At 38.2% G+C, this 11980-nt stretch overlaps 2 protein-coding genes across 2 annotated transcripts; both read right to left on the bottom strand.

Annotated features, from left to right (window-relative positions):
• Window positions 1-4367: 4367 nt before the first annotated feature.
• Window positions 4368-6665, bottom strand: LOC144545634 (uncharacterized). The gene is made up of 3 exons (XM_078294197.1): window positions 6214-6665; window positions 5784-6123; window positions 4368-5678 (listed from the first exon to the last, which is right to left on the bottom strand). Exons 1-3 carry the CDS (start codon window positions 6663-6665, stop codon window positions 4368-4370), a joined length of 2103 nt encoding a protein of 700 aa, XP_078150323.1.
• Window positions 6666-9039: 2374 nt separating this feature from the next.
• Window positions 9040-10941, bottom strand: LOC144545753 (2-oxoglutarate-dependent dioxygenase 19-like). The gene is made up of 4 exons (XM_078294297.1): window positions 10703-10941; window positions 10217-10458; window positions 9691-10018; window positions 9040-9570 (listed from the first exon to the last, which is right to left on the bottom strand). Exons 1-4 carry the CDS (start codon window positions 10853-10855, stop codon window positions 9313-9315), a joined length of 981 nt encoding a protein of 326 aa, XP_078150423.1. The 5' UTR covers window positions 10856-10941; the 3' UTR covers window positions 9040-9312.
• Window positions 10942-11980: the final 1039 nt, after the last annotated feature.

The raw sequence follows: 11980 nt of genomic DNA on the forward strand, positions 1-11980 counted from the left end.
AAGTATTTGATTAAGTCCTACCTTTTGTTTCCTCCAAAGTAATACAAACTGTAAATAAAATATTTATAACACCAAATTGTGCATCTGTAAATAAAAATATTATTTAGATAATTAGTTTTTACTTTTTATTTGAAATTTGCCCACTTACTCGTAAGACCGAGTTTTTTTTAAAATACCCAAAAAAAAAATCAAATTAATATAAATAATCAGGTTTTTGAAAAAAATTTAAAAATGCCCAAACCGCCCCAATCCTGGTATGCTTGCCAAATTCACATGCATCACACATAAGTTTTTGTTTGTCAGATTTCTCATACATAGACGGATACAAAAGACTCAAAATACTAAAAGAAGAATGTCCTATGCGCTGATGGGACAACAACAACTCATCCTCCACACTCATACCAGATCCACCAGCCCCTACTCTATTTACCATAGATGCCAACGCTGTGTCCATCCCATCCCTGTCCAAGTACCATAGTCCACTACGCCAAGTTCCAGTCCCAAGTCTCCAGCCTGCCCCCTTTTCTTGAAAGGTCACATTAGGAATATCAAAGGAAACAACACATTTTAGTTGGAGTATAATGGCACTAATGGATAACAAGTTTACTGAAAATGAAAGAGCATGCAACACATTATCTAAGGGCATAAACTTTGTACACTTAACGACACTCTTGCCAACAACAGGTTGTGCAGTGCCATCAGCAGTTTGGATGCTCTCTGGGTCTGCTAAGTGAGTATAGGTAGAAAAATCACGAGAAGCCCCTGTGACATGTTGAGATGCAGCAGAATCTACTATCCATTCAGATGCTCTTGTGGTAGGTATAGAAGCAAGTGCATGTGTATCAAGAGTACCTTTGTCTGACTGAGCATAAGTGACAAAATTACCCTTGGATGAAGAGGATGTGGAAGCTCCCTCGAAGTGGCATTCTTGCCATCATCACTAGCCAGTTTTGTCCTCCTCAACATCTCCAGGAACTCACGGTCCTCCTCTGTGAAGCTCACACTAATTTCTTCCTCTTCCTCAGCCACTGTCAGATTTGCCCGGTATCCTCTAGATGGGCAACCTTTACCTTCTCGTCAACCACCACGGTAGCCCCCACGTCCATCAGGCTGCCCTCGTCCACTAGCTTCCCTTTATTTAAGTGGCTTTAGGCATGCCTTGCTCAAATGACCCACATTACCACAGTTGTAGCATCTCCGAGTTTCACCATAACTCCCAGAGTGACTAGGATTTATGGCTGCCAAGGCTGATCGTGCATCTGGAAGTGCGGTGGCATCAGAGTGTAGTGTTGCAACTCTCCTCTTGTATAATAGTTGCAATTGCCTCCTCGAGTGGAGGAATTTTCGGTTGAGCAAGAAGAACTGCCCTCCTCTGATCAAATGTTGGGTTGAGGTTCTGTAGCAACTGCATGGTTCTCTCTTGTGCGGAGATCTCCCTGCTCTTGCATTCAGGATCCTTGCACCCTGACATAGGTGAGAAGTGGTCATAGTCAGTCCATAACTGCTCCAGATGCACAACATACTCCTGAATAGTCTTATCTCCCTGTACTACAAAGCTTATCTCTCGCTTTATCTGAATCACCCTCATATTATTCCCCAACCTAGAATACGTCCTTTGCAGTTTAGCCTATATATCCTTCCCACTCTGAATGCCATCCACTGTATTGACAATCGATTAATCTATAGAGTTGAGCAACCAGGTATACAGTGACATGTGCGTGGTTTTCCATATCTTCCACTTAGCAGATTTTTTTGCAGGCTCCTCCTTCTCTCCTGTCAGGTAACCCTTAAGGTCTCTCCCTGCCAGGGCACCCGTGATCCGTCGTGACCAATTCAAATACATGGCTAGTCCATTTAGTTTCATATCCACTGAAAGGTCTAATTTCAGCGATTGCTACTGTGTCACTGGCGCTGACACTGATGCAGCTGATGTAGAAGTCTTTGCCTGCTTCATCCATTTCACCAACACTTTCATATCATCCTCACTCATTCTTTTAAAAACTTCTTCCATTTTTCTACTTGTGCTTACCTCCACAAAAATAACACAAGTTACGATTTTTTTTTTCTCACAACTCACGCAAAAATTACATCAAACGACATAAATAGACAAACTCATTGCTAAAAACACTGTTCAGGGATACTGTAGTACAGCAGATACTGCATACCCGCCACTGTTGTAGAACCGCGATTTTACTGTTCATCCGTTACTGTAGACGCCCTTTTTCTCCTTTTCGGACTGGATGCCTCCAGTTCAAACCAAACTACCGGGCAGTACTTGCTGTGTTCTTAGCTCTCAATAGCATAATCAATCACAAGGCACAGAAATGAAAGAACAACAAGTTCAATCTTTTTACTGGTAAAGCGAATCAAGTTCGCAAGAGATACAAAGTACAACGAAAATTCACTCAAATTGTTCAGATAATTGATAAAATGGATTCACAAAATCCTTTGCCTTATATAGGCGGTGCAAAAAAATAAAAGAAAGCAATAAAAAGCATGACTCTCCTCTGCTGACCTATCCTAACGAATTCTCAAGAGCTTGCCTCCTTTATCTCTTGGATCCTCTCCATTTTGTCAAAACTGGCCTTCTCCATTACTGTTTAGTTGGGCCCCTTCGTTAGACTCTGAATTAGAAAGCACGGGCTGCCCAATCTCACTAACCCCCATCTTACTCTCTTCTTCCCTGACATCAAATTGCATAAGTCCAACGGTCATCCCCAATTCATAAGGACCTCGCTGCACTCCCTCCCCCTTAGCAAAATTCGTTACCTCACGAATAAATTTCGGATACTTTTGTTCAATTCTATCATAATCCTCCCATGTTGCCTCTTCCTCGACTTGTCCTTGCCACTGTATCAGTACTTGTGCCACAGCGACATTTCTTCTCTTAACCATTCTTCATGCCAGCACCATATGAGGAGAAGGTTCTGATTTAGCCACTGGACCTATTACTGGAAGCGTTGGAAATACTGTTTGAGTGGTTCCCAACTTCTTCTTAAGTTGTGACACATGAAACACATCATGGATTTGTGAATTGGGAGGGAGACTTAACCTGTAAGCCACTTCGCCAATGCGCTCAGTCACTTCAAATGGCCCATAGTATTTTGCACTAAGTTTCTGGTTGCACATTCCTGCCACTGACACTTGCCTATAAGGTTGCAACTTGAGGTAAACCCAATCTTCAATCTCTAATTTCCTTTCACTTCGATGTTTATCCTCATTCTGCTTCATTCTCGATTGCGCTTTTACCAAATTAGCCTTTAATTGGGATAGAGTATGCTGTTGATCCTTCAACAAAACATTTACTGATTCCATAGCTCCTTTAGGCACACTGCCTAGAGCCAATTGAGGTGGAGTGTACCCGTATAAAGCTTCAAAAGGTGAAGACTTTATCGAGCTGTGCCAGTTGGTATTATACCACCATTCAGCCAAGGAAAGATAATGAGCCCACCTACTTTGCTTGTCATAGACCATGCTCCTGAGGTAATTTTCCACACACTGATTCACCTTTTCAGTTTGACTATCGGATTGCGGGTGATATGCTGTACTCATCCTCAATTGAACCCCTAATTTGCCCATCAATTCTTTCCAAAATCTACTCGTGAAAATTGGATCCCTATCTGAAATTATATTAGAGGGTAAGCCATGTAATTTATACACATGATCAAGAAAAATTTGAGCCACATCTGAGGCCTTGTAAGGGTGACTCATGGCAACAAAGTGAGCATAATTTGTTAATCTGTCCACTACTACTAGTATCACTTCAAACCCTTTAGATTTTGGAAGTCCTGAGATAAAATCCATTCCCACGCTCTCCCATGCTTCCTTAGGAATTGGTAATGGTTGGAGTAACCCAGGTGGTGCTATGTACTCAGACTTGTTAATTTGGCAATTGTCACACTCCTTGACATGCTGATAAACCTCTTCTTTCAATTTGGGCCAATAAAAATGTTTCTTAACTCTTTGGTACGTGGCAGTAATTGTAACTGTCTTGCACATCATTTACCCAATGAGGTAACAACTCACTCACCATATTCATGTTTGCATTAACCTCCCCATCTTGCTCACCATGCTCCTCTCTTCTTGACAAGGCATCTGCCACTTTGTTATCTGCTCCTTTCTTATACTCAATGGTATACTTCAACCCCAACAGCTTGCTTAATCCTTTGTGTTGCATAGGAGTGTTTACCTTCTGTTCTAACAAATATTTCAAGCTAATCTGATCAGTTCTTATGACAAACTCACCCCCCAACAAATAATGCTTCCATTTGGAAACTGCAGTAAAAAGAGCCAACAATTCTTTCTCATAGGTTGATAAAGCCTGATTTTTAACCCCTAACTTCTTACTCATGTAAGCCACAGGCCTTCTACCTTGCATCAAAACTGCACCAATACCCATTTGACAAGCATCTGTTTCCAAAATAAAAGGGTTGACCAAAATCTGGCAATTTCAGCACTGGTGCTGTTACCATAGCCTGCTTAAGTGACTCAAAAGCCATCTGAGCCCCTTGACTCCATTTAAACGCATTCTTTTTCAATAATTCAGTGAGTGGTTGTGCAATGAAACCATACCCTTGGATAAATTTCCTGTAGTACCCTGTCAGACCCAAGAACCCCCTCAATTCCTTGATGGATTTAGGAACAGGCCAGTGCAACATTGCTTCCACCTTTGCTGGATCAGTAGCAACTCCACTTTTAGAGATAATGTGCCCTAAATACTCCAGCTGGTTAACACCAAATTCACACTTAGACATCTTCACAAACATCTGATTATGCTTTAGTGTTTCTAGGGCTAACTTGAGATGTTTTGCATGAGAATCAAGGTCTCTGCTGTAAACAAGGATATCATCAAAAAACACCAATATAAACTTCCTCAAATATGGTTTAAAAATGAGATTCATTAAGGTTTGGAATGTTGCAGGAGCATTGGTTAACCCACAAGGCATAACCTTGAACTCATACAAACCCTCATGAGTGGTGAATGCTGTTTTATGGATATCTTCCTCAGACATTCTGATTTGATGGTATCCGGACCTCAAATCCAACTTCGAAAAATAATGGGCACCATCTAACTCATCCAACAAATCATCTATAATGGGAATTGGAAACTTGTTTTTGACCGTATCATCATTAAGCCTTCTGTAATCAATACACATGCGCCATGTGCCATCCTTCTTTTTAACTAACAAGACTGGTGAGGAGTAAGAACTAGTGTTGTGCTGAATCAGGTTGTTTTTGAGGAGTTCTTGAATTATCTTCTCAATCTCAAGCTTTTGGAAGTATGAAAATCGATATGGTCTTTGGTTTACAGGTTTGGAATCTGGTTTAAGCACAATTTGATGGTCAATGGGCCTTTTTGGTGGAAGTGTTTTTGGTTCTTCAAAGAGCATCTGAAACTCTTGTAAGATAGGTAAGAGAAAAGGATGAATTTCTGGTTTTGTTTCCGGCTGGGTTTCTTCAATTGTAAACAACTGTGCATAGATGATTTGACTCCCATTTTTCTTCTCTTTAACTGGATTTAGTGCTCCTTCACAAATTCTCACTTCAGCCTTCGTCATTTCATTAATTAATTTGACCTCTTTACCCCCATGATTCATCACCATCTTGCCTTGTGCCCAGTTCATTATCATATCTCCAAAGCTGGACAACCAATCAACACCTAAAATAACATCATACCCCTGAACCTCCAAAGTTCTCAAATCTCATTCAAAAGGGTGCCCTTGCAGGTAAATTTTAACTTTCAGACACAAAGTTGAGGAATTCATCTTCTCTCCATTTGCAACCTTCACATAGAGAGGGTTTGTGTTAATTGCTGCTAGATTGAGGCTTTGTACTAGAGAAGGTTGTATAAAAGAGTGTGTACTGCCAGAGTCGATGAGAGCACATATGGGAATGTTGCCAATCATCCCTTTGTATTTTAGAGTTCTGTTGTTAATGGTGCCAATAGGCGCACTCAAAGTTACCACCTCATGTTCAACTCCTTCAATTTCCTCTTCTTCACTTCCTTTACCCTCCTCTTGACTCACCATTTCTGGTCCTCTTTGACCTTCTTCTGTCTCCTCACCATCTAGAGCATGAAGCCCTTTACCGCATCTGTGCCCTTGGAACCATTTGTCATTACACCTATAACAAAGTCCCATATTTCTCTTTTGTTATAAGGTCAGGTTTTGAGTTGGTTTTGGTTGAGGTTTATTGATCACAGGGGCATCTTGCCATTTTCTTGTACCCATTTCATTTGGGTTGTTGTTGTTTTTGAGAATTTGAGGGTTTTGGGGTTTAATGAACACTGGTTCCTTATCAGTGGGCCCCACCACTACTTCTAATTCTTGAGCCACACTAAATGCTTCATTCAGGGTTTGGGGTTTGAACAGTGTGATTGTATTCTGTAATTCCTCCTTTAATCCACTTATGAAACTCCACATGTAAAAATACTCATTCTTGATACTGGTTTCAGCTAGCAATCTACATTTTGCCTTTTCAAAAACCCTAATGTACTCCTCAACACTACTGGTCTGACACACCTTATGGAATAGTACAACAGCATTGCACCCCTTCTTTCTTTTGAATCTTTCACACACTGCCTCTACCAAAATTTGCCATGGTGGATCTGGATTTTCCACCCTAAAACAACTATACCACTCCTTAGCTTCACCATAAAAATTCATGGATGCAAGCCTCGTTTTGTACATCTCAGCGGTCTGATAGCACTCAAAATAAAATTCACAAGTTTCTAACCAATCAACAGGATTATCTCCATCGAATGACGGAAAATCGAATCTAGGAATATTAACCTTCTGATGATGGTAATTAAAATCCTAATATCGTTTGTCTCTATCACCCCGCTCGGATGTATCTCCCTTCTCAGGATGTATCAGATTAGATCTTCTGGCTGAATTACTGGCATTTACTTCCTCAGTACGCTTACTGTCGATATATTCTTTGAACATCGCAGTAAGAGCATCTATCTTGCCTTCCACCTTGTCGATTCTTGCATCCCTTGCTTGCAAGGAGGATTGGAGATTGGATTCGGATTCCATGGCAAATCGAGCAAGCTTGTCGCTAAGCGTTGCCATATCCAGTGGCATCTCATCTTCAGACTGATCGCTACTTCTCAAACGAGGCATCGGTTTCCCAGCTAGAGATCGTGTGCTCTGATACCACTTGCTGTGTTCTTAGCTCTCAATAGCATAATCAATCACAAGGCAAAGAAATGAAAGAACAACAAGTTCAATCTTTTTACTGGTAAAGCGAATCAAGTTCGCAAGAGATACAAAGTACAACGAAAATTCACTCAAATTGTTCAGATAATTGATAAAATGGATTCACAGAATCCTTTGCCTTATATAGGCGGTGCAAAAAAATAAAAGAAAGCAATAAAAAGCATGACTCTCCTCTGCTGACCTGTCCTAAGGAATTCTCAACAGCTTGCCTCCTTTGTCTCTTGGATCCTCTCCATTTTGTCAAACTGGCCTTCTCCATTACTGTTTAGTTGGGCCCCTTCATTAGACTCTGAATTAGAAAGCACGGGCTGCCCAATCTCACTGACCCCCATCTTACTCTCTTCTTCCCTGACATCAAATTGCACAAGTCCAACGCTCATCCCCAATTCATAAGGACCTCGCTGCAGTACTCCAGCCCATCAAGCCCCTCCTGTGATTTCTCTCATCGCAGCGCTGTGGGAAAGAGCCCCCCCCCACTTGGGCGACTAAGAAATTCGCCTCTCTCTTTTGTTTGCTGGTGGAAGGAAGTAAAGGAACGAAGTAAGGTTAGCGAGCCCTTCTGTTTTCCCTTTTTTTATTTTCATAACTTTGTCGGATAGAAGAAGAAGCGGGGAAAGAAACGGGTGAGGCGGCTGTGGCTCTGATACCAAATTATAATTCAAAATCTAATTTCATTCATTCCCAAATTGACCCGAAATTTTTAAAAACACTATTTTCAGAAAATTAATAAACCAAAACACCATTTCTGAAATTTTTTATTAAAAACAGCATGGCCGCTTCTGTGGAAAGCGGCCACATACAATCGGGCCGCTTTGGGGGACAGCGGCCACAGGATTTTGCTTTTTTTTGCTCTTTTTTTTTTTTTGAAAAACAGAAATGTTTTTATTATTTTTATTTTTTGTATTAAAATATTAGAAATGTTGAATATATTTTTTTGAATATAGATGGAATACAATATAATTTGATTTATTAGAAAGACTGCAACAAATAACCCGGATCAATATTTTTCAGGCCGAATTTTTCGCGGCTGTAAAAAAATTTAATATATTTCTTTATGTGTTATTGGAAAAAAATAAAATATTTAGATTCTGAGTTATTGATACCGGTTCAAAAGTCACTTCTAGGTAATCCAGAAAATATTATGATCCTTCTAGTACATTTAATTTATAAAAAGTTGTATCTATTTTTGAAAAAAAATAAAAACTTTAATTTATTTAATGATTGTTTTTCAAAAATAATTCTCGAAATAGATATAACTTTTTATAAATTAAATGTATTAGAAAGATCACAATATTTTCTGAATTATCTATAAGTGACTTTTGAACCGGGATCAATAACTCAGAATCTAAACATTTTTATTTTTTTCCAATAACACATAAAGAAATATATTAATTTTTCTTACAGCCGCGAAAAATCCGGCCTGAAAAATATTGATCCGGATTATTTGTTGCAGTATTTTTAATAAATCAAATTATATTGCATTTCATCTATATTCAAAGAAATATATTCAACATTTCTAATATTTTAATACAAAAAATAAAAATAAAAATAAAATTTCTGTTTTCCAAAAAAAAAAAAACAAAAAAAAACAAAATCCTGTGGCCGCTGCCCCCCAAAGCGGCCCGATTGTATGTGGCCGCTTTCCACAGAAGCGGCCATGCTGTTTTTAATAAAAAATTCCAGGAATGGTGTTTTGGTTTATTAATTTTTTGAAAATGGTGTTTTTAAAAATTTCGGCAAATTGACATATATAGTGGATACATATTACATAAAGAATCCTAACTATTTTTTAATTACTCTTTTACCAAAACACCCTTGATACAATATTAATTCTCAACATTTCTCTAGAGAGATAATTAAAATTTTACATCGATTAAATAAAAAGGGCAAAATAAAGCGTTGGACAATCTAGAAAGAGATCCAAACAAATTAGGAAAGAGCACATTGAGACAGCTCCCCTTAAACTATGATCTGTATACATAGTCTTTCCTTATTTTTATTATTTCTGAGTTTTATTTTTTAAGCACTACACACCTTGCTATTGTGAATATATTTCATCATACCAGTACGACCAATTGTCATTTTAAAAGTCTTAATTATCTGTGCGTAATCTTACAATGTTCAATGCTCTTTTCTCCACATGAGCATTGTTGCTCTTTTGGTGTTCCCAGTAATCCCTGTATGTCATGCCACGAAACATGGCAGGTGAATCGGCATTCACCAAATCAGCAAATGGCTCCACAATCGCATCAAGCGACGGCGCGATGACCATCGCAATCGACATCCTCGCCATCTCACTGTTCAGCGCTGCTCTGTGCAACAAACTCTTGTATTTTCCATTGCTTACTATCTGCAATATATCAAAACAACTTCCTTTTTAATTTTTCTGAACAAAACAAAAGTGGCATAATGCGCATGTTCTACAAATTGAGACAACTATTTCATATAAAAATATCGAAGATGCCTGTACCTCCACGTGATCGCCGATATTGACCATAATGGAATTTGGTACAGGCTTTACGTGTATCCATCTATCTTTGTGCATGATTTGGAGGCCGTCAACACCGTTTTGGTAAACAAATGTGAGATAACCACGGTCGGAGTGTGGTACCAAACCAAATGCACTACCGGGATTCAAGTACTGTGGATATAGATTAGCTGATAACTGTTGTGTGCATAAACCGAGTTTTAAGGCCTCCATGACGTGGCTTTCTTTTATGCCTAAGCCCTCCCAGATAGCCTTGAGGAGCTCCAGGCCTATAACTCTTGTGCAATCAGAATACTCTTTTGATATATTCCTGTGAATTTGAATTTAAAGAATCAACAATTTAAAAAAGGTAATTGAAAAATAGTACAATTTTAATTATGACTGCTGCTCAAGTGATATATAATGATCTTCATATGCTTGACAAAAGAATTTTGACCAGGCAAACCTTAATGCTCCTTATAAACATTTAGTACAACCTGCTGTCTTAGGGTTGAATACTTTGTGGTACCTGAAATTAAGAGGCTTTGGTACAGAGTAGAATTCAGGATGCACCAGTATCGCTGCATAATTTATCACACACTGACACTCCCCTGTATCAGTCATGGAGTTAAACCCACTCCCCATTCGAATCGGATCCAGTACATGTGCCCTGATATATGATCCTTTTTCATCATCTGTCAGATCGAACAATGCCTTGAATGCCTCGAGCATCTCATCGCTCAATCTTTCTGGGATTCCATGATTTACCAGCTAAGAATTAAAAATGACCACAAATAAATTAAGTAGTGCATAAGATCATAAAGGAAATCGTAGGGTTTAAAAATAAAAATTTGCCAGTGTCCAGTCCAGCATCAAGCATTATTAAACTGGAACAAACAGGAGGACGCAACATAGGCCAAGCTAGGCAAATGATACATATCATTATCAGTACCGTATGTGAGCGTGCGTACCGAATTATATATATAGAAGTTAATAATAACTAATCAGTACGTACCATGAAGAATCCCCAATCTTCACAAGCCTTGGCCAGTGTTTGAAGCATCGCAGACCGTTGATCAGGGGTTCCATTGACAAGATGTCCGATGTCAATGGTTGGGATCGTCTCTTCAGCGGGAACTTCAACAACTAAAGTATTTAATGAAGTCATAAGACAGAAACAAAGGAAGAATTGATTAATGAAACACTAGCAGTCGATGAACTTATGAATGTGTGTTTTTCTCTTTATGATTATTTCGAAGAAATTAAGATGGGACATATATATATACTTTCACAAGGGAAGGCACACTGTAGTTTGGAATCATTATTTTCAACAAAATGTGTTTCATGCTTTTTTGTAGCTAGCGTACGGAAATGGTTTTAATCTGAAAGTCCACTCTTCATCTGGCACAAATATTAAAATTAAATTAACTAATTATCCTTCCCCTTAAAATAAAAAAATAAATCCTTTGTTTTTCAATAAAAGTGGTGATTATAAAATTAAGTCTACTCACATGTGAAATAAAAGGCTAATGTGATTATTTAATTGGTTATGATATAAGTAAAATAATCAACGGTTTGGGTCAACACACATGAAATGGTCGATTTGGAATTGATCAATTTAGTTTAAATGAAAGACAATTATTATTTTTATGAAGAAACTTGGTTAAAATAAACGATTTGTAGGACGGGAGAATTGATCAATTTAGTTTAAATGAAAGGCAATTATTATTTTTATGAAGAAACTTGGTTAAAATAAAGGATTTGTAGTTTTAATGGGTAAATAAAATTTTTAATATTTGAGTATTAAAATAAAGGAGCCTGATAATTGTACCTCAAATAAAATCTCCGAGCTCGTCCCTCAAGTAGTTTAACAGAAAAAATTTCCAACGTTATTTAACTTTCATTTTCAGCACTAATATTCAAACATTTAAAGCTCTATTTATAACATTTTACAATGCTACTCGCAAGCATTTTACAATTCACCTCTCTTAAACCCTAATCACTCTCTTCATCCATCTCATCTCTATGAAGTGAATCAAGAGGCGAAGGATTGAAGAACTTGGCGAAACTCGAGGACCTTGCAATGAAGAACTAGAGCATAGCTTGGGAATTGGTGTATTCTATTTCCTTAGTTATTTACTTGTGTTACTTGTCTTAGATTTCTTGTTTTCTATCATGGATTGCTTTGCTTTTGTAATTGCATCCATGAGAGGCTAATTTTCTCTCTAAGGGCTTAGGTTATAGCATAAAGTTGTGTTAGTTTATTTACTTGGATGTTCTATTTTTAATGATT

The sequence above is a fragment of the Carex rostrata genome, chromosome 28 (assembly GCF_964058835.1).
Source record: "Carex rostrata chromosome 28, lpCarRost1.2, whole genome shotgun sequence".
In the NCBI taxonomy this organism is placed as follows: Eukaryota; Viridiplantae; Streptophyta; class Magnoliopsida; order Poales; family Cyperaceae; genus Carex; species Carex rostrata.